Raw genomic sequence first — 22,824 nt, 5'->3', positions numbered from 1 at the left:
GGGTCATATCCGGTCCAGACACTTCTGGACAATTGGCCATCTCCATATTGTCTGTGTTTAACAGTTTCATTTGGGTCCCTCCGGTTGTAGGAAGTACACCACCACTGAGGGCAGCCCATGGCACGAGGACCAGCCTGCTAGGGCAGTCTTCTCGCGCCGAATTCCATGTTTGCCTGCGTCTGCTGTTCCTGCACCCTGTTCTGCCCTTGGTCATCAGCCTAGGTGACAGCAAGGACAAATGCCCATTCAAAATGGTTTAACCAATCAAAAATGAACAAAACCAGCTAGACCTCATGGAGCGCCCAGTTGGGAGCCCAGAGTCTCTGCCTCTGTCCTCAGCAGCTCTGGTCTTTGCTTTATATACAACCAGAAATCTCTGCTTTGCTAGGCGTGAGACCAAATGTGGCTTTCACACAGCAGTCAAGTTTATAGCTCTTTGGCTCCCAGTGACCCTCAGTGAATGTCCCTTGGCTCTGACTGAATTCCCCAAGAATCTGATTGGCCAGTCCAGGCAGGTGTCCGGCCCTCTTCCAATCACTTGGCTGGAGGAGATGGCCCTCCCTTCCAATATGGCTGCTCAGGGGCTCTTTTAGAGAAAGACTGTCCACACTTGGACCACCCCACTTGATCCTCTTCTTCTATAACAGCCCGGCACACAACTGAGGCTGCAATCCTGTCTGCCTTGAGTGTTTTCTTTGAATCACTCCCCTTTCTCTCCACTGGCTCCAGCACCACAAGGTTGTGACAGCCTTAGCATTCTGGAGCTGCTCAAAGAAGCTTTAAAGAAGGCTTTGGGGTGGCTTGGATTGCTGCAAGCTGACCATCGCTCAGACAAAGGGACACAAGAGGTGTGAACCCAGGAAGTAGAGGGGGCTTTGCAACTTCAGGCTTGAGGTGGCTAATGGAATTCCTTCTTTCAGCTCCTTTCGGATTCATTTCTGGGGATGTTGACATGAACACAAATACCTGCTCTGGTGGCCTTGAAGGGGACTTGGAATTCAACCCTCTGCAGGCACTAGAGGAAATCTGACTAGAAGAATGACTTTGTCCCCATCCCTCCCTCACTTCTAGAATATTGTTGATTCAATAAAGCAAAATTAAAGCCTTTCCCTTTTCTCATCAGTTCATCATATTTTGAACTGAACTGAACATTATATTTTGAGTGCAAGGTCATATAGAAGTAACTTTTATTAAGGATTGCTCATTCCAGGGCTTAAGTTTGCCAGTGTCTGAGATGTGCCAAGACTGAGATTGGCCAGTCTTTTTGAGGCCAACCCATGTCACAGCAGGGACCAAGCCAAAGCAGATGAAATTCACCAGGAAAATATACACCTTTCCCTTGCTCCCACGGGGCCTCCCTTCAGCATCCTTCTTGCATCTCGGGTACAGGCTGTACAGAGCTATGCGCTGAGCAGTCTTTCCAATTGGTGCCTGGCTTCCCAAGACATCTTGGCCCCACTTGACACCCCTGCACCCTTGGGACGTGACAGTATGTGACCAGAAATCAGGGTTTATTTGCTTTGCCACTCAGCCAAACCCTTGAATTAATGTGGCCACCACAGGGACTCTTTGGAGCCCAGTTGGTTTGGGACACAGGAAAAGCCCCTTAGGAGGTCCATAAAAGCTGTCAGATGCCTACCTGATGGGCTTTTTTCTTGTTTTTTCTTGTTTACCCTCTCTTCAGGGAGGAGGTGTCTAAAGACTGGCTTACAGGGGAAGGGCTGTGCTCACCTTCCCATGAACCTGAACCTGCTGTGGTCGCCTTGTCTTTTGGGGAAATAAGAACCCACTTCACTCATGCAGGGGAAATAAGAGCCCTTTCTTAACGGAGTTCCTTGATCAGATCCAGGAGGGGCTGGGATGTTGGCGTGCACCTGAGGCATGGGTAAACACCTGGCCCGAGGTGCCTATCCTAGATCCTGTCTCTAAAGGAGCTCTTGTGACCTCTCCTGCAGACAGGAGGCCACCTACGAGGTGGGGGTGGGAAGCAGCCCCCTCCACAACCTGAGCCTCCCCAGCCATCTCAGAATGTGCACCAGGAGCCCAGTGTCCACTCTGAGCTAGGGGCTCCTGACACACAGCGATACCTTGAGGACTGACTTGGCCTCGGGTCCCTTCCCCTCCGTCACGTCTAGAAACTGTCCCGGGGTGATGTCAAAGCAGCCTGTCCCTGCCAGTCAGGGCAGGAGGGAGAAAGTGGTTTCTTCCTTCAGACACCACAGGGCCCTCCGGGATCTGTGTCACCCCTGCCCCTCAGCCCCCACTTGGACCACAAGTGAAGAGTGTAGGGGGAATGCCAGCAACTGGGAGTCTGAAAGGTCTGGGTTCAAATCTGGCTGTGCCACTTCCCAGCTGCGTGAGTTTGGGCAGCTCTCACCACCTCTGAGCCCCAGGGTCTTTATCAGTGAAGTAGGGACAACACCCCCTCTCTCACAGGCTGTCATGTGAATGAAAGGATGCTGAGCCAGGGCTCAAATGGGATTTCCTTAGCATCTGACACCAGTGTGAGTGGTCCAGGACCACTACACCCTCATTCTCAGTCATGGCCTAACGGGACCCTTGATTATCCCAGTGGGAGCAGACAGGAGGGCTCACTCTGCCTGAGTGCCTCGGGACCCCTGCAGTCCTCCGGGGAGAGGTGGGTGGGCCCAGCAGGGGGCTGACATTGCTTTCCGTTGGTGCTGACACCTGGGGTGAGCATCCCACAGGTCCCTCAGACCCCATGCTGTGTGACCCTCAGGCACTGTCCAGCTGAGGCCAAGTGCTCCTGGGCCTCAGAAGAGGAGAGCATGGGATGGTCATGGCTAAAGATTTTATTCCAGAAAGCCAACCTTGTCAGGGCCGCGGCTCTCAGGCATCACGCTCTGAATTCAAAGTAGCAGTCCCGCCTCTGCCGCTCCTGTGGGGAGACCCTCTTCCCCGACGGGAATGTCTGGTAGGTCCTCAGGTTCTCAGGGGCCACTCTTAATAGATGCCACTTCTCCTTCGGGCTCAGAGGAGGCCTGGGGGGTGAGGGTGGAGCCAGTGTTATGCAGTGAGCCAGGCCACCAGGGTGAAAAAGGCCCGTTTTCCAGCCCATGATGCTGGCTCTGCTGGCTGCTGGTCAGCTTAGCATCTGGTAAGTCACCCTGCACTCGAGATCAGAAGGACTGGTGTTTGTACAGAAGCTCAGTGGTTAAGAGCAAGGGCATGGGTGTCAGGAAGCTGGGATGGATTCCAGCCCAGTTCCTGCTAGAAGTGTACACATGTAAGATGGACTGATGTTGGTACCTCCCTCCTAACTTTGCTTTGAGGAGTAAATGAAATAATGCATGCAAAGCACTAATAGAATGCCGAACAAGGAGCGAACACTCAACACACGTTCTAAGAATGTGCGGCAGCTACTGATGATGATGGTGATGGTTATGATAGTGGTGGTGGTGGTGATGGTAATGGTGGTGAAGATGATGATAATGGTGATGGTGATGATGGTGATGAAGATGATAGTGATAAATAGAGATGATGACGGTGCTGATAGTGATGAAAAGGACAGTAGCAATGAACCTCAGGGAAGGTCAGGGATGTTCCCCAGGCCACAGAGATGATCAGAGTAAAAGCTGAGTGCAAGCAACGACCCTGGTGCTCTGTGTTAGACATGAAGCCGTCAGCAGCAGCACGGGCTGTTAGGCAGTTGGAGAAGGGACAGAGCTAGGGCATCCTGGGGTCCCTCAGCTGTAGGAGATGTAGATACTGTCTGGTGAGGTCTCAAGAGGAGACTTGTCCCCAGGCGAAGCCCCACAATGTCTCCAGGGATGGACTGACTCAGAGCCACCCCAAGGTGGTGAGATGGCCAATCTAGAATCTTAGCATTGGTGTTGGGAGATCTGGGTTCCCTCCAGTTCTACCTCCTACTAGACTTGCCATCGGTTCAAGTCCCTGAAGCCATTACTAAGTCAGTTTCCCTATTTAGAAAATGGGTCCATCTGTCCCACAGAGAGGAATCTGTGCATGCTAAGCTGCTTCAGTCATGTCCAACTCTGTGCGACCCCATGGACTGTAGCCCACCAGGCCCCTCTGTCCATGGGATTCTCCAGGCAAGAATACGGAAGTGGGTTGCCGTTTCCTCCTCCAAGGGATCTTCCCAATCCAGGGATCAAACTGGTGTCTCACATCTCCTGCATCGGCAGGTAGGTTCTTTACCGCTAGTGCCATCTGGGAAGAATCTATAGGTGATGTTAAATTGTATCTCCAAAAACCATTAAACTCTACGGAAAGGGTTGCTGCTTTATCAGTAAACAACAATGGCAAGACTCGGGGCTCCTGAGGCAAGCAAAGGTCAGCATGGAGTTGGAAACCCAAGATCTGTCCACTAACCTTCCGATGCCCCCTACTCCATAGGACACCTCACGGCTCAGACTTCAGACCTCCCTGCCTGGGCGTCAGGAGGGAGATCAAGGAAACCACATGCCTGGGTTATCTCACAGGGCAGAGCTGGCCTTCCCTGGGAAAATAAGCTCTCCCAATTAAAAACCGTGAGATACTTTCATATTTCTTAGATAGACTGCTGGGCTTTGAAAAAATATGGTTGAGTCCCTAGGAGTACGTTTCCTCTGAGTCTACACGAGGGCTGGATATACAGTCCCTGTTTTGTGTAGTACTCTGTAGGTCCACCAGAGGGCAGCAGCTCCTTGCTGCACGGAGTGGCTGCGCCAGCGTTTGGGCCAGTGTAGCTCCAAGGCTGCCACGGCAGAGGAACGGTCCTGCAGATTCAGGCCAGCAAAGACGAGGCGGTTTGCCGCCAAACTCCCAGCGCATCTGACCAGGCAGATGATCTTCCTGATTCTGCCCATTCAGGTTCCTGGCCTCCCCTCCTGAGGCTCACCCGCTAGCTCTGTTCAACTGTCACTCTGTGTGCTGCAGGAGTTAAGAGTCTTAACTCGTTTCTCAGTCTGGGGGCCTGCAGGCCTGGCAAGAGCCGGCGCCCTGTGGACACGAGCTGGTGAATGCGCGGAGGAGGGGAGGGAAGGCACTCACAGGTCGGTGGGGATGGGGTGCCGGTCCGACTCCCTCACGGGCAGCACGAAGTAGGGGACCCGGTGCACCAGGCCTGTCTTGTCTTGATAGTGCTCCCGATGCCGCTGCGCCATCTACAGCCCAACCAAGGAAGAGAGGACCGGTCGTTAGTGCGCGGGAGTGACCGCCGGCGCCTGCTCCCTGCCCGGCTGTACCTGGGCAGAGGGTTGGGTCTTCTCCCCTCATGCCCCCAGAGAAGAGTCCCCAGCTGGGTGCCCTCCTGCGCCCCAGCTCCTCGTCTGACTCCTGGTGATAATGATACACCCCATGCCAGCTGTGCTGGTCTAGTCAATGAGGCAGGGGACAGCAGAGGTGAGGTATGTGAGGCCTTGGTCAATAGGTGGCCCAGGTAAGCTACATGCGTGTGTGTGTGTGTGCGCGTGTCCGGCTCTTTGTGACCCCATGGAATGTAGCCCGCCAGGCTCCTCTGTCCATGGGATTTCCCAGGCAAGCGTACTGGAGTGGGGTGCCAGAGTGGAGTGTCTCCCTTTCCCTCCCTCCCAGACAGGCTGTGCTTTGTGTGCCAAGACAGTGGTAAAGGCCTTCCCCGGGCCTCACAGCACGGTTCCACAGCACCTCAGAGTCTGACCCCATCAACCTGGCCATCTCTCCTGGGGAAGCCTTCTCATGCCATTCTCCACCCTGGGGACCAGGAGGCATCCGGGTCCCTGAAATCAGGCTAGGAGCGATGTTTGCAAGGATGCTGAGAGGCCATGAGGTTTCCAAGACCACAGCAGAGAGGGATCCCTGGCCTCCCCGAGGTGGGCGAGCATCTGTGAGCCTGTGGCCCTTTGGGACCAGGTCTGGGGGAGCAGGATAAGGACAAGATGGGGGTATGGGCAGACCCTGCCTCTCTTTCCCCAAGGGCAGGGGGGTCTGAAGTCAACTTGGTGCGTTCGTATGTCCTAAGTCGCTTCAGTCGGTGTCCGACTCTTTGTGACCCTATGGACAATAGCCCGCGAGGCTCCTCTGTCCATGGGATTCTCCAGGCAAGAATACTGGAGTGGGTTGCCGTGCCATCCTCCAGGGGATCTTCCCCACCCAGGGATCAAACCTGCATCTCTTATGTCTCCTGCATTGGCAGGCGCTTCTTTACCTCTAGCACCGCCTGGCCCGGGCTCAGCCTCAAAGGGCCTGTGGAGCAGGAGTTGGCGTGGGGTGGGCACGGGGATCGGTGTACTGTGAAGAGTAGACTTGGGGCTGGAGCCTGGCTGGGGCTCTGCAGTCCTCAACGTACAAGATTCATACTGGGGGTGAACCTTAGGCTTTTGCTCAGAAAGGAAGTAAGTGAGGGCCCAGGGGGAGAGGCGACGACTTGGGGGAAGTGATGGCGGAAACACCCAAAAGGCCCCCAGCTCTCACAGCAGCAGGGGAACAGGGGATGAGCCACTGGAGCCCCCAGAGTGGGGAGGTCAGATTTGGTGGGGGGAGTCAGAGAAGCAGAGCACTGAGACCCTCCACGCTCCCCAACCAAACTCACCAGGTTCCCTGCTGGCTCAGGGGCTCTGCAAAAGCTAACAGAGGCACTCTGGAGGCTGAGAGTCTCCCCGGGCCACCAGCCATCACTCCCTCCCCATGGCAAAGGAGAGGGAATGTGGGGGGAGTGGGGAGGGGGTGGCCGGATCCCAGCCAGGACCACCCACCTGGTAGAAGTGCAAGAGCTCGGCCCAGCGGCTGCTATCCAGGTTGAAGCGGGTGTAGCTGGGGGTGTGCAGCCAGCGGTCCCGGGTAAGGGTGCGGTCCCTCAGCACTTGGGTGGGGTTCGGGGAGAAGATGGTCGGGAAGTGGCCGCCTCTGCTGAAGGTAGTGGAGCTCCTCCCCAGGGCTGCGTTGCGCTGGTCCTGGAAGTACTTGAGGGTGGTAGTGCCGTAGGAGGAGCCGAAGGAGGAGGCCACGCCAGGAACGTGGCCTTTGTACCTGAGAGAGCAGGGCAGGGGGGCGGTGGAGGGTTCCAGGCTAGTTCCTTAAAGACTGGGGGCGGAGTCAGTGGGTCCTGCTGGTCGCCTCCTGGTCTCGAGAGGCTTCCTAAGGTGCCCGCCCAGCTCAGGCCTCAGGGCAAGGACACATGAGAGAGATGCTTGGCCTCTACCTCCCCACAGAGATCTCTCCAGACCAGAGGTTCACAAGGGGGCCAGGACACCGGGTCCAGTCCTGACCCCCTCCCCCTCGGCGAGGCTGTAGGCAAATCGCTTCTCCTTGATGGGCCTCCACTGACGGAGGGGTTGACCTGAAGCTGTGGAGGCTGCCTGCACCTCTGAAAAGATAGCGCTAAGCCATGTCTGACTCTTGCGATCCCGTGAACTGTAGCCTGCCAGGCTCCTCTGTCCATGGGATTCTCCAGGCAAGAATACTGGAGTGGGTTGCCATTTCCTTCTCCATGGTTCTGAGGTTATGGCTGAAGGGGCAGGGGTCCAGGTGGCCAGGACTCCAGCCTTCCAGCCTGCCTCCCAGCACCTCAGCCTCACACAGCACCATCCACCCGGCCTGGAGAGCTTGCCCAGCTTCTGGAGTTCCGTCACCTTCTATGACCAAGGGGGCCAGTGGAAGGGACAGGAGGAGGCAAGAAGAGCCCCCTGGGGACACAGAGCAGAGCAGAACAGTCCCGGCATGCTCAAGAACCCTGGTTAAGCGAGACTCACAGAGAGCATGGAGACTCGTTTGGGGAGAGGGTGAGGAGAGTCAGTGACATCAGAGAGCATGGGAATCAGATTTGGGGCAAGGATATCGAGAGGTCAAAGCCTCCTCCCCGTCAGCACAGCTCCCCCAACCCCCCCACGCCGGGCCCTCACCCTCAGAAACCTGGCCCTGTCCCCCTCCCACCCGATTCTGCCGTTGGAGTCACTCTCAGAAACACTGATGGCCTTTCTGCAGCGCTGGACACTGTGGGCTGCTCTTTTCTTGAAACATCACTTTTGGTTTTTATTATACTGCTCTCTTGTTTGCTGTTGGTTTTCATAAACCTCTCTGTCCTTCTCATCATGTCCCTCCTCTGTCCACTTCCTCTGGGGTCTTCCTGGCCGCCCTCCCCCTGCCGAGTCCTCCTGGCGATGGCCCCCATGTCCTGGTCTTAACCCTCACCGGTGTGTGGAGGACCCCCGGTCTACATCTCCAGCCCAGAAGCTCCCCCCAGGCTTCAGACTCCTGTGTACAGCTGCACACTCCGCATCTCCCTGGGATGTCCCCCAGCCCTTACTTCCCACCTTCACCTTCCCCAACACTCTAGTCCCACCTCAGTGAACAGCACCCTGCAGATGTCCAAGACCGAACAAGCATCCGTCTCCCCCAGCTTCATCCCTCACATCCAATCAGCTGCTGAGCCCTGCAGCTCCAATACGCCCACCCGAGCTCAGGCTACCTCGCCTTTCATCGGGACTTAGCAGGAACAGCCTCCCTGCTCTCCTATCTGCTCTTATACCTCCAGCCCATTTCCCACACTTCAGCCAGACTGAGCTTCCTGAAGTCAAGTCCTTAGCATGGCATTCCAGGCTGTCAGTGGCCTGACCCTTGCCTTCTCTCCCTCTCATCAGCCACCCTACACCCTGGTTGTAGAAAGCACTGCAGTTCCGAAGTGGAATTACTCTCCCCACTCCCTCCCCCTTTTCCTCTCACTCTCCCCACCACCAGGGTCTTGCCCTGTGCCTCCTGCCACCAGGAATGACCAGCCTGCCCGTCATCCCCATATCCCCCTGCTCTTTGCCTCCAGTACTGAGGTCCTTTAAGTCTTGTTCAAATGTCAGTTCTTTGAAGAAGCCTTTTCCTTGTCGCCTCTCCCAGGTGGGTCGAGGTGGTCGAGGTGGGTCCAGCTCCCTGTTCCCTCTGTGACCTGTCCTGCTGTTGTCTGCTTACTTCTCATCTTCCTGCTAGACCGCGAGCTTCTCGAGGGTGGGGTCTGATCCCATCTTACTCATGTTTTATCCCCAGTTTTCAGAACCAGGTCAGGCACGTGGTCTGGGCAGGAGATGTCTATTGAACAAACAAGGTGAGTGGCTGACATCCCAACAGAGCCAATGATGTTGGACCTACAGACACCGAAGGCCAGGGGCCACGCTCCAAGGCCCTCTGGCGCGTCTCCTGGGATCATTTCACTGCAATGCTCCAAGTCTTACTTCCTCTCAGTTGAGCTCACTCCCCACGATGAAAACATTCACAGGGACGCCCTGGAAGTATGGGGAGGCTGCCAGGCCACTGCTACATCGAGGGCTTCTCCATTTCAGAAGCTCATCCTGCACCGGAGGCCAAAGCACGGTGAGACCTTTGAAGTCATGCTTCAGTGTGACCTCTGAGAGCTGCCCTGGGCCTCAGTCTCCTCAGTAGGAGGATAGGTGTTAGCTTAGAGTTAGACAGAAATGCATGATTTCATCTTTGGGTGAATGGAGAGAAAGTTAAGCATGGAGATTACTGACACACCTTCCGATTGGCTTTCCACTGTAGGCATTACAGGAGTCCTTCCAGGTTCCTGGTCCTATCCACCCTCTGTGGCTCTACCTTCCTGGGGTCCTGCAGCATCTGAGGATGTCCAGGGCCAGAGCAGGGAGCAATGGAGCTGCTGAACCGGAAGCGGAGGGGAGACACCCCCACTGAACTTGGGCCTTTCTCCAGCCTCGTCTCTCTTGTCCCTTGGTTTCTCTCTGCCCTGGGATCCTAACCCTCTCCCAGCTGCCACTCTTCCTGCTGGCCCCACTTGAGTTCCCTGCTGGTGGCCATGTCTCCGGCCCTGGGAAGATGGTGGGGTGGCTGAGTGCTTGTGAGCCTGTGGGGTCACCTTGGCCACTTCCAGAATGGAGTCCTCCTCTTGGCCCATGGCCTTCCCCCTCCTGGGTCTGGAGCACCCCCTCCTGCCTCACCAAGGCCTCCTTCTTCCAATCCATCCCTCCCTGTCTCTCTCGGCCTCTGTCCATCCTCCCAGTCACCTGAGATCTCTCCTCCTTCCTGAGCATCTTCCCTTCTGCCTACAAACATGCAAAGCTTTGCCTAGATTGCAAAATCCTACACTTGGCCTTGCTGCTCTCTAGAGCCCTTTCTCTTCCTTCATTTCCAAATCTCTCCCGGGAATGCTCTGTACTTTCTGCCTTCATTTCTTCCGTGCTCATGCTTTTGTTGACCTCCCTCAGTCTGACTTCTAACCCCATCATTCACATATGAGCTTATACTTCTTCATTAAGGTCATAGAAGATCATCCGCTGGGAAGACACATAACCTGAAGGTTCTTTGTTTTGAGTATGAAATGTAATAAAAATATCAGTTCAATCATCAAGAAGCCAAAGGCAAGCAGTGGGGAGATGCTTCTTCCTTCATCCCGAGGAGTTCTTTGTGTAGAGGGAGCCCTTCTATGTTAGAAGTGGAGGGGCATCTCCCTGGTGAAGGCCAGGGAGAGTGAAGCCCACTCTCCTTCCCCACTTTGCTTGGAAGCAAGGAAGCCCACCCTGCTCCTCCACGCCCTGTTTTGGGGGATGCACTCTGCCCTTGCCCTGCCATCTCATTTGAGGGTTCAATGTCAGCCCCATTGCCTAATGCCAGCGTCCCTCGTTCATCTTCTTTCCCAGGTGGTTCAGAATGCAGCAGATGAGAGAGGCGATGTCACCCACCAGTTGTTGCCAAACCCCAACACAGAGAAAATAAAGCAACAGAATGAAAATGAACACCCGTCTACAGCGTTCTGCAGAGAAGAGAGCGTGACCCGAGAATGAGGAACTGGCCAGCCCTCCAGGTGGAAAGGCAGCTGCGTGGAAGATCTCCGGAAATAGAGCACCCAATGCTCTTCCTAAGACAGTGTTCAGTGATGAAATCCTGCCAATCAGCAATGATTCGAAAGGAAAAAAAAAAAAACACTCAGGAATGTAGAACCTCTGTTAGAATGACTGGTAGTTACTTCTCATCTATTTAAGGGCAGAACTAGGAATAGCTACTAGGTGAAGGCTGGTTGCAGAAGAGAATGTAAATGTTATAAAACCTGTCAAAGGAAAAAAATAATTTAAGTAAGAAAAATTGAGGGGTGGGTGGAAGGGAGATGGGAATGCACTTAGGATTTTTAAAGCACAGTCAACCCATGACATCCAAAATTGAAACACGCTGGTAAAAATAACATAATTACTCTAACCCCGTAATGGGTTTTATTCTCTCTCCCTCTCCTGTTCTCTCTGTTAGAGGGAACTTATAGAAACAAATATCTCTTGCGATGAATTAGCATTTATCTAAAGTCTGTCCTTCCATTTTACTTCAGTATCTTTCTCTTCAGTTGAGTCTGAGTTAGGTTACATTTCATGCTTTTCATTTTAAAATAGTAAATATGGTATGATCATTGTTTTATAAAACTGTTGTCTATCTTTCCACCCATTGTCCACACACCCATCCATTTAGCCTTTTTATCTACATAAAAAGAAACCTAAAATGAAGGTCAGGTTAATCCTCGGTGTTTGGATTTGGGGTGATTTGTGAGTTCTTCTTTACTTGAACAGGTAATATTTTTTGAGGGAGTCATATGGCATTAAGAGTTACTCATGCAGCTCAATATCGAAACAACAAGCAACCCAATCAAAAGATGAGAAGACCTAAATGGCCATTTCTCCAAAGAAGACAAACGGGTGGTCAACACACACATGAAAAGATGTTTAACGTCACTATCAGAGAAGGGCAAATCAAAAGTGAAACGAGGCACCAGCTCACACCAGTCAGAGTGGCCAGCATTAAGAAATCTATGGATAACAAATGCTGAGAGGGTGTGGAGAAAAGGGAACCCTCTCACCCTATTGGTCGCAGTGTGAATGGATACAGCCACTATGGAGGATGGTAGGGAGGTTTCTTTAAAAACTAAAAATGGAACTATGATATGACCCAGCAATTCTACTACTGGACATATGCCTTGAGAAAACCATAATGCAAAAAGACATATGCACCCCAATGTCTGTCTCAGTACTATTGATAACAGCCAGGACATGGAAGCAAGCTAATGGTGGGTCGATGATGAACGGATAAAGAAGATATGGTGCATGTATACAGTGGCATATTACTCAGTCATAGAAAGGAATGAGAGTGGGCCATTTTGTGGAGATGTGGATGGACTTAGAGTCTGTTATACAGAATGAAGTCAGGAAGATGAAAACAAATATATATTAACACATATATGTGGAATCTAATAAAAAGTGGTACAGATGAACCTGTTCGCAGGGCAGGAATTCAGATGCAGATGTAGCAAATAGACTTATGAACATGGGGAGGGGAGAAGGGAGGGGTGGGATGAATTGGGAGATTGGGACTGGCATATATCCATGTGTGAAATAGACAGCTAGTGGGAAGGTGCTGTGTAGCGCAGGGAGCTCAGCTCAGCGATCTGTGACGACCTAGAGAGGAGGGATGGGCCGTGGGGTAGGAGGTTGGTTCAAGAGGGAGGGGATATATGTATACTTATGTGAGAGTTGGACTGCGAAGAAACCTGAGCACCGAAGAATTGATGCTTTTGAACTGTGGTGTTGGAGAAGACTCTTGAGAGTCCCTTGGACTGCAAGAAGATCCAACCAGTCCATTCTGAAGGAGATCAACCCTGGGATTTCTTTGGAAGGAATGATGCTAAAGCTGAAACTCCAGTACTTTGGACACTTTATGCGAAGAGTTGACTCATTGGAAAAGACTCTGATGCTGGGAGGGATTGGGGGCAGGAGGAGAAGGGGACGACCAAGGATGAGATGGGTGGATGGCATCACTGACTCGATGGATGTGAATCTGAGTGAACTCCAGGAGTTGATGATGGATAGGGAGGCCTGGCGTGCTGCGATTCATGGGGTCGCAAAGAGTTGGACACGACTGAGTGACTGAATTGAACTGATAGCTGATTCACTTTGTTGTACAGCAGCAACTAACACAACATTATAAAGTAATTATACTCCAATTAAAAAAAAAAGAGTTGCTTTATCAGGAAGCCACTGTGTGCTGGTGAGATGCTAGGCACTGAAAATGAGAAGCCTGCATCCCTCAGCCCGCCTTCCTCACTCCTACTCCTCACTCGGTGTTTATTGATTCCTGGAGTGGATGTGTGTGCATAGGGGTGGTCAAGGATCCAGTGCTATTAAACATGAGGAGGGAAGGCCCGTTCCCGTGGGCGGGGGTTGTTGTATGGGAGGAGAGCTGGTGGAGCTCCATGAAGGGGTCTCCATTGGCGGAAGCTTTGCGGGAAACCTCAGTGGAGGGGAGGACAGGCCTGGGTCAGCCGCTCTTCCCCTGCTCTTCTACTAGGCGCTGGTGTTGCCCCAGAGTCCTTTTCTCTCTTCAGGGACCCTCTCCCTCCGGGAGAGCTCGTTCACATTAGACGTCCAACACCAAGGACACCCAGATCCGTGTCTCCAGCTCCGATCTTTCTTCTGGCCACAGATCCACACATCCAGGTGTCCACCGAGGGCTTGCCCGGGGCATCAGACTCAGCAGGACCAAAACTAGCCTACTATTCCTCCTGGCTGTCCTTGTCTTGGTTAACACCACCTCCATCTACAGAATCCCCCAGAAACCAGGCCTCACCCTACTAACCGCCACATCGGGCCTCTCTGCCAGTCCTGCTTCTGCCCTCTCCTTAGGGATTTCCCATGGCCCTCCTCCCTCCCAGGGCTACAAGCCTCCTCTTTGCTTAACTGGGCAGCCTCGGATCTTGTAGCAATTCCCCTAGACCAGCAGTCCCCAAACTTTCTGGCATCAGGCACTAGTTTTATGGAAGACAACTTTTCCACAGACAGTTGTGCGTGTGTGTGTGTGTGATCACCTCCACCTCGTATCATCAAGCATTAGATTCCGGAGACTGGAGACCCTTGCCCTAGACCAAGGCTCACCCCCTGCAGCCTGTGGTCCACACTGATGATAGAGTGATCCTTCATCATCAGATCCCCACGGTGTACCCCTCTTCTCACTTTCCCAGAGGTGCCCTATGCCCTGGACACGTCACTTACATCCCTTGCATGCTCTCCAAGCTTTCACACACATTTCTCCACCTGGCAGGCTGCATCCCTGCCCAACCAGGGGGCTCTCACCCTCACTCACAGAGCCAGGCTCCCTGTTGCCTTCCCCGACCACCCGCCTACCCAGCATCTCTGCCCCACAGTAGGATTATGACCCTTCATCCAGCTGGAGATCCGCATTAGCTCATCTCCTCTGCTAATGTGAGTTCTCCTTTACCCCAGAAACCTACAGTGCCCCTGATCCATGACAAGTGCTCAATAAATGTTCGCTGTGAGAGGCATAAGTCCAGAAGCTGGGGGAACTGTGTCCTGGAACATCGGGCTCCCATATGCCAAGGGCACACAGGCACGGAGCATCCCACCCCCAGAGGCGGGTGTGCATCTCAAAGAAAGGAGCTTTAGAAAGGTGACGCGTCTTCGTGATTCTTCTCTCTGCCATACTCCTCCTCTGCTCCCTGCTCTCCCACCTTCTCTGAATGCCAAGATATTTGCATCCCAATAGAAGAGAAGCTTTCTCCTCCGCAGAACCTCCTAAGGTTCTGCCTGGATTCTGGATTCGATTCAGCTCCTGCTGTTCTGGGTGGGGTGTATGAGGTGTGCCCATGCATGTGTGTGTGTGTGTGTGTGTGTGTGTGTGTGCACGCACACATGTGCAAGCATATGCACGTAGTCATATTTATTTAGCTCTCAGGGGGCACACCTTGACCAGGTCTATGTGCCCGTTCTCTTGCGTTTGTGAGCCACAAGCGTGATTGCCCAGTTCCATGGTAGAGCTCCATTTCTGTGGAGTGTATGGTGGGCCAAGGTGGAAAGAACAGAAGGGATTGGTATGTTTCACAACTGGGCATCGGATGGTCCCTACAGCACTGTCGCACCTCCTCCTCCTCCTCCTCTGTCCCTGTCCCTCACCCGCCTGCACGCTACATAAGCTTGGAGACGGGGCTCAGCCTGGTCCACAGCAAAGGTCCACTGTGGTTACTATGTGCACAGAGAGCCATCCCTCCCTCCCTGTTAATAGCACTGCTTGGCCCCACAGCTAACATTCAAATTAATTACCGTGCACCATCAGGGATCCCATGAGCAGCTTATTAACTAATTAACTTGCTACTGTTCAGCGTGTCCTCATTCCATGAGCACCCTCTTCCCCACACACTTCCTGCTGAGTATGGTTTTGATCAGATCCCTCCCCTGGGCAACAACTTTCACAGTTCCCTATCACCTGGGAAATGAAGAACAAACTGGGCCAGGTGCACAAGGCCCTGCTTGACACGGGCCCTGTGAGAGGTCTTTCCAGTCCAATCATCCACTTCCTTGTCCCACTGTGACCAAGCAGGACCCTACGGGGCTTTCCTAGGACACAATCCCCACCCCCCACTCCCTGATCCCCCAATCATGTCCTCTGCCTGCTCTTGTCTGTAGAAAAACTGTAGCTTCCTAGGCCTTTCCCAAATTCAAAAGAAGAAGAGATGTGAGAAAATGCAGAAAGAAAGGGAAACGGTCAGGCAAGACAAAAATAGTACTAGTTCGGTCATTAAACAAAGTCAAGCACCTCTCGTTCCTCCTCAAGGACTATAGATAATATTCTAAGCTATGTCCTGTGAGCTGTGGTGCAGATACTGAAACACCCACCAGGTGGAAGAAGTTAGTTGCATGCTGCCCACAAGTGCGTAGACCCCAGAACGGTTGGAACCAGAAGGTTGATGATGCTGACTTCTGATTACCTCACCACCAACCAATCAGAAGGATGCCCACAGGCTAATCAGGCACCCCACAACCCTCCTCCCTCACCCTGTCCTTAAAAGCCTCTCCCTGAAAACCGTCAGTGAGTTGGGGGCTTTTGAGCACCAGCTACCTGGACTCCTTGCCTGGTGCCCTGAAATAAACTTGGCACTTCTCTTCACCACAACCCAGGTCAGTAGGTTACATTTACTGGGCACAGGCGAGCAGACATAAGTTAGGTTCAGTAACAGCTTTGTCACTGCAGGCAAATAGGCCATTTTTTGCTTTCAGAGCATATCCTGCTGTTAACTCCAGTTCATGCCTTTCCCCAGGACATCCCCTCCATCCAGAAGATGCTTCCTCCTCTCCCCAGATTCTGATCTTATCCATCCTTCAAGGTACTTTCATATATCCCCCTTCCAATCAAGCCTCTTCTGACCCACCCATAGCCCATGCCCATCCCCACTATTGAACTGTCTCTGTTCTTCGTGCCTCTCTTATGTCTCAGCCCACATTCTGCTGTGCTGTCAACATCTGTGCCCTGGTAAATTCTTCCTTTCTGAATTGCAAACTCCACGGGGACAGAGGGCTGCACTACTCATACCTGAGTCCCTATATTCCTGATATTCAGTAGGTACTCTGGAAATATTTGCTGAATTGATTACCAGCTACCAGAGGCTCAGAAAAAGACTTTGATAGGGTCACAACTTCTGCGGCTGAGGCAGTCCATGTCCTTGCACAACTGGCGCCGCCAAGGTCCCCACGACCTAAGCAGCTGCACCACATTCACATTCAACCGTCACTGGGGCAGAGCTGCCACAGGCAAAAAAAAAGCCTTGCGTCTATGTACGCAGGGTTGCTTTGGTCATGTTCACCTCTTTGTGACCCTGTAGACTGTGGCCTGCCAAGCTTCTCCGTCAGTGGGCTTCTCCAGGCAAGAATACTGGAGTAGGTTGCCATACCCTTCTAGAGCACTGTATTTCCTGCTGCCCTAGCCGCCAACTCCCCTGTGTAAGCTGCCAGAGCCCCTGCGATCCAAGGAGCTGCACCATCTCCACACCTGGCCCTTACTGGGGCAGACCCAAGTCCTCCAGGGCAGCCGCAGGAGCAAACCCCAGTGGACAACCCACATGCAGAAGTGGAAATAAAACCATAATTGAAACCCAGGGGCAGTGTGGCTAAGGAAGAAGACTCAAAACCTTCCCACCAGCTCTACAAGCTACAGATTAAATCCACATGATCAGATTCTGTCTATGGAATATAAAAGGACATTGAGAGCTCCCACAAAAGAAAACACACTAGTTCTGATAGCTGTGGACATTAAAGGCAAGAACACACAGAAGCAGGACCAGATTAGAGTCTGAGCTTTCCTGACAGCAGATCCAGAGACCAACGCAGTGTTGGAGGGCATCCTAGGGAGATAAGGTGGACTGTGACTCCCAGAGAGGGAGAGGATGCTGACAGCAGAGACTCAAGACAAACATTTATTATTCTTGTGCTTTGACTTGTTCTGTAGTTTATTTTGGATTTTTTTCTTTTTCTTTTTTCCTTTTTTTTCACTTTTATGTAGTTGTCAATTTATTAGCACTATGAAATCTAATTAAGCTTTTGAGCTTTTTTTACTTTTTTTGAGCTTTTTTTTCAATCACACTTTTTATTGCTGTTATAAACTTCTGCCTCTACGTTGGCCTTTTGCAGTTCTGTGGAGTTTTCCTCTTCCTTCTTCTTCTTTTTTTTTCCTCTTTTTTGAATTTTTAATTTTTTAAACCTATTAAGATTTTTCTACATTTATTCCTTTGTTTGCTTTTCCTACTTTTCTTTTCCCGTTGCAGTTAATCTTTAATATTTACTGAATTGAACTGACAAATGGGAGCACATTTCTAAGGGCTGGTGACTTTTCTGGAGAGAGGGAGAGTCCCTGTTACAAAGCCTGGGTCTCCAGGGACCCCCATCTCCTATTTTTTAGAAAGGCTCCCAGTCCCTCAGGGCTGTGTGAGTGGCATCAGGTACCCATTGGGGCACATGCATCTCCTACATCCAACCTGGTTCTCCTCCACAGGAGATGGCCTGTGTTTTGTGCCCAGGGATGTGTTTGGACTGGGAGATGGGTGAGGTGTTGGGGGAGGCAGAGAGAGCCTGGATCTACCCTAGAAGCAGGAAGCACAGAGTCAATGTTCTCCCTGGAAAAGCCTTACAACCCCAGGGACTCTGACTCAAGAGATGGGACAGAGGCCAAACAATGGCACAATATTTGTGTGCTGATAGTGTGCTGGTCCACTAAGGGACCAGATGGAGCATCCTAGTCTGAAGACCAGCATCCTCTTCCCCTCAGTACCTAGAATCAGGCCTTGAATGCTGTAGGAATCTGATGATAATTGCTAACAGCTGTGGACAGCAGGGTGTTGCTATCACAGAGACCTGGCTGGTGAACTTGATGAATGACCTTGGGCAATTTCTCATCTGGGTTGTTGTGAAGATTCAAAAAAAAAAAGTTTGTATAAAGCCCAGCTCAATGCCTGGCACATAGTAGGTGCTTATACATGGGAGTTCACAGTGCTGCTACAGGGCATCTGCAGCCTGGTGGTAGCCCAGTTCTTCCATCACCAGCCTGAGGCTCAGGCATGTCCCCCCTGCCCAGACCTTAGTGACCATATCTGGAATGGGAAGTGGGAAGGCTGGACTACCTGATTTCTGAGGTCCTTAATATTTGTCAATATTCTCTGCCTCTATGAATAAAACTGGTAAGGGGGATGATTTGAGTGTCAGAAGAGACTAGTTGCTCTTAAAGTCCTGTGATTAATCTTTGAAAAGGCATACAAAAATAATAATTACCCAAGTGTGGTGAGAAATCTTGGATTCTTTCATTACATTAATAAAATCACCAATGAGGTAGCATTCAGACATATAAGACAACTCAATCCATTCCTTATTGATGAGAATCTTTAGGGCGAATACATCCCTCCCAGAAAGATCCAGCTGAGAAAGGTAGCACATATAGGCTCAGCTGCTCATGCTTGGAGCCTTATTTATGATTCACTTGTTATCACAATTTCTAGATCAATCACAGGACAGGGCACTGCAGACAAGTGGTATGGCTAGAGAAGCATCCTAGGATTGCTTCTGAAACATGCAGCTTTCCTCCCTGCAGTCCCAGACAGACTAGGGGAGCTCTAGGGGAGGGTTAGGTTCCAACAGAGACTGCGGAGGGCTTAACGAAAAAAACATGTCAATGTATAAAATCAAATTTCATGCTAAACACCCAGAATGTGCTGTAAACACCACTATCCAAGGCTGCAAAGACGGTTCTGAACTAAACCTTATGTGTTCACACCAGACTGAAACCCATCCAGGGCAACCTCCCTCCCCTCATTTGTTTGTCTTAACCCAACATCTGGCCCATCCCAAGCACTCAACATGTCTTTATCAAGGGAATGCCCCAATGATTGAAAGGATTAATAGGAAAATCCTTCTTCACCTTTTCTAAGACACCAGGCTTGACTTCAGAAAACAACTGTGACCTGGCAAATCAGCTTTGCCAGATGGGAGCCAAAGCAGCTTTTGAGTTCCCCAAGAGCCAGGAAAAGCCCTGTCCACAAAGGGGCTGGCTTAAAGCTACAGCACCTGCCCCTAGTCACTGCACCACCTCTGTGTGCAGAAATGACTTTAACATCACAGCTCCTCCATGTCCTGCTTATTCTGCTTCAAGACAATCCAAATGTCATATAAAATAAGCAGTGGGACCTCTTCATGATTTTGTGGTCTATTTAGTTTGCAGAAGAAAGCCTATGTTTTTTCATCCACACGGAGTTAGTGCCTGCAAAACTCTCAAGACATTAATTTCATTCATCCATTCAGTTGGGATGTGCAGACACAGTGCAGGTGGATTCTCAGAACCCAGCCCCCACCCTCAGTGCTCATGTCGACTGGTAGGAGAGAGAAGACCGTCTCACACCTTGGAAGAGAAGGTCGGAAGTGGAAATCTCACTTTGAAAGAAAGGACCAAACAATCGAAGGGAACAGTCAGACTTGCACCTTCGAGGTTTGGAGTGTGAAAACATCCTGAGCAAGGAAAGGTAGGTTCGGCCCTGCATCCGACAATGCTAAAGGCCGGGAAGCTTTCAAAGGCGGCATTCTTCGAGGATTAAGTGAGATCAGCGGGAGAACCCACGACGCGTCCTGATTCTTTCATCTCTGCTTCCGGGTGTGCACCCGCAGGCATCCTGGATGCCTGCACTGTGCTGAGGGACAAAGAGCTCACTTCCTTCCCCAGGACACCTCATCCTCTTGTTTCTGCCCAGCAGAAACACCATTCCCTCCAAACACCAGCCCCACACGCTATCTTCCCCTCCTCTCCCTGAGCCGGACCCCATCCACTGTTATCCCGGGCAGGCGGTATGGCGCCTACTAGGTAAGGACTTCCCACTGAAGGGTAACTGGAGAGCCCCTGCCGCCCCCAGACACTGCATGGTTTGAGAGTGCAAGCCCCTGGGGAGACCACCCCACCAAGTGAAAACTTGGCCCAACCTGGTTCCTTCAACTTCACACTCCGCGGGGATGGAGTTTCGAGGCGGGAGGAGGGTTTTGTGGAGGGAGCAGAGGAGGGACTGCCCCCAGGGACTCAGACCCCCAGCCCCACCCCAGGCTCAGGCGGGGCTGACGCGCGGGGGTCTTACCCGGGCATGAGGCCGGGGGGCACGTAGGCGGCATTGAACTCTGTCAGTAGGGTGCCCGCGCTGCGAGAGGCCATGATGAGGGCGGCGAGCGCGCAGCGAGCCGGGGCGCTCCGGCCCCGCGGTCAACAGCGCAGGTCACCCGGCAACCGTGCGCCTAGCAACGCCAGTGTGGGGCGTGCGTGTCCCGGGGCCCCGCACCCCTCTCGCCTTCCCCTTCTTGGAGTAGCCGGCGGGACGCGCCCACAAGATGTCCCCCTATCTCCACGAGCTCTCTTGTGTGACCCCAGCAAATCGTCGCTCCCACCCAAGCCTCCGTTTTCCCATCCTTGAATGGGTGCATCTTGCGGCTTCACTGCCGGCCCAGATAACTCGCTCCGATGCCAGTGCCGGACGCAGGTGGAAATGGCGCACAAAGCCGCAGCCGCAGTGCTGCTCAGCCCAGCGCCCCAGTGGCCGTGGGGACCCCAAAAGCCGTCGCATCCCAAGGTTGCCGGCTGCGCCTCAGTTCCATGGGGCCTTCCAGAGGGGGCTTCAGGCGTGTGTTCTACTTGACATGTTTGCCCAGGACTCCCTGTAATTTAATGTGTGTGTGTGTGTGTGTGTGTGTGTACACGTGCGTGCGCGCACACACACACACAAACGTGCGTCAGAGTGAGGGACATGTTTCTCCTTAATCTCTTCTTTCTCCCTAGGAACCTCCATCTCCTCCTCTCTTTCCTCTCAAACTACCTCACAAGCGTGGTTTATAGGGGCAAAGCCAATCGTGAAAAGGTCCAGAGTGCGATTCATATTTGCCCCATCTCTGCAGTTCAGTCCCTCCTGTGAATCCAGGGTTGGGCCTTGCCCCAGAGAGCAAAGCTTCAGAAGGCTGGGGTGAGGTTTCTCTGTTACAGCATCTGCTCCCAAGCCCGTGACTTTGGTGCCCTCACATCTGGATTTCTCCGGTGACCCTTACACAGCCCTGGGCCACATGTAGGGCAAGGCAGGGGGCCTTAGGTCTTTAGTTGGGGGTGGTGGTGCTGAGTGTGATGACAGACAGCCTTGAAGGAGCCAGGCTCTTTGCATCTCACCCCCAATCTGCTCCCCAGCTCCCCCTGCAGCAGGCTGGGAGTCAACAGAGAGTCTGTGGTTCTGCAGTTTAGCGTCGTCCAGCACAATCTCACTTCATCCGTCAGATGAGAGGTGTTACCTTCATAGTTCGACTCCGTCCATGGCAGCTGATGAAAACATCAGCTTCCAGAATCCTCAGAAGGCCCTCTGGGACCAATGACAATGGAACTGGGGGCCCCAGGCTTCCAAGAGGTGCAAGAGCAGGAAACCTGGGGCCCAGGGAAGAAAAGGAGCTGAAAGGAATGAATGGTTGCAAAGGAGGTGGAAGAGTCTCGACCCATCCTCCAAAATGCAACCACATCTGTTGATTTCTAAATTCTCCATCCAGAATGTGGGCTATGATAAGAACAACATTCGTGAACGTTGTAAAAGAACAGCAATTAGTCCAAGGTGTCACACTCCAGGAAGGTGGTCCTAATGACCCCCACCCCCAGACAAGGTCCAGTGCCCACTCCCTCCCTCGATTCACAGCTTCTGAGCTGATTCCGCCCGTGGACCCTTTGCCCTGGTTCTGTGTGTCTGTGTTCTCTTCTGTTTGTCACTTTTGCTTGAGGGCCAGGACCGTATCATATGCATGTCTGAAACCCCCGCACCCAGTACTAGGAGTTCAGAACATGTTCACCGAACAACTTTATACTAGAATGTGAAAGCGCAAGTCACTCAGTCATGTCCAACTCTTTGCCACCCCATGGACGATACAGTCCCTGGAATTCTCCAGGCCAGAATACTGGAGTGGGTAGCCTTTCCATTCTCCAGGGGATCTTCCCAACCCAGGGATCGAACCCAGGTTTCCCACATTGCAGGTGGATTCTTTACCAGCTGAAACACAAGGGAAGCCCAGGAATACTGGAGTGGGTAGCCTATCCCTTCTCCAGCAGATCTTCCCAACCCAGGAATCGAACTGGGGTCTCCTGTATTGCAGGCAGATTCTTTATCAACTGAGCTATCAGGGAACTAACAGTCAGCCCAAAGGGTAATAGTCAGGAGAGTAAAAATTAAAAAGTGGGCTCTGGCTTAGGTATCAGAAGGGTCAGTAGCTCAGCTGACAGGTACTCTGTTCTGACCAGGTGGAATTGCTACAGCTTTATAGATATGGAAACCAGAATTCAACAAGGCTGCAGGCCTTGCTTAGGGCAAGTTCAAGGACTTTTTCCTACAGATGCACAGGTCTATAGGAGGCCCCATGAAACTCAGCCCCTTCTTGAGAACCTCCAGAGGGCCTAGGGAGGGGATGGACTTTTTTCCCCTGTAATGCACCTACAAACCTTACAAAGATCACCTGTTAGCCTTAGGGCTGGAACATGCTAGTGAATTTACTTTTCAAAAAGAGAGAC

The 22,824-nt window shown here is 52.3% G+C and overlaps 2 protein-coding genes across 2 annotated transcripts in view; one reads left to right on the top strand and one right to left on the bottom strand.

Moving 5' to 3' along the window:
- The window catches only part of CIB4 (calcium and integrin binding family member 4), a 52,981-nt gene extending 52,030 nt beyond the window's left edge, over window positions 1-951 (top strand). The window contains exon 7 of the mRNA XM_068986651.1: window positions 921-951. Within this exon, the coding sequence (XP_068842752.1) occupies window positions 921-951 (31 nt within the window). The remainder of the gene's footprint in view (window positions 1-920) is intronic.
- A 1,906-nt stretch (window positions 952-2,857) lies between these two features.
- On the bottom strand, window positions 2,858-20,454 carry CIMIP2C (ciliary microtubule inner protein 2C). Its single transcript, XM_068965060.1, has 4 exons — window positions 20,381-20,454; window positions 6,696-6,969; window positions 5,014-5,126; window positions 2,858-3,002 (listed from the first exon to the last, which is right to left on the bottom strand). The coding sequence occupies exons 1-4, from the start codon at window positions 20,452-20,454 to the stop codon at window positions 2,858-2,860; spliced, it is 606 nt and encodes a 201-aa protein (XP_068821161.1).
- Between the last annotated feature and the right edge of the window lie 2,370 nt (window positions 20,455-22,824).

The sequence above is a fragment of the Capricornis sumatraensis genome, chromosome 1 (assembly GCF_032405125.1).
Source record: "Capricornis sumatraensis isolate serow.1 chromosome 1, serow.2, whole genome shotgun sequence".
NCBI classification, from domain to species: domain Eukaryota; kingdom Metazoa; phylum Chordata; class Mammalia; order Artiodactyla; family Bovidae; genus Capricornis; species Capricornis sumatraensis.
The sequence above is the reverse complement of the archived record's forward strand: the minus strand, read 5'-3'. Positions and strand labels throughout refer to the sequence as shown.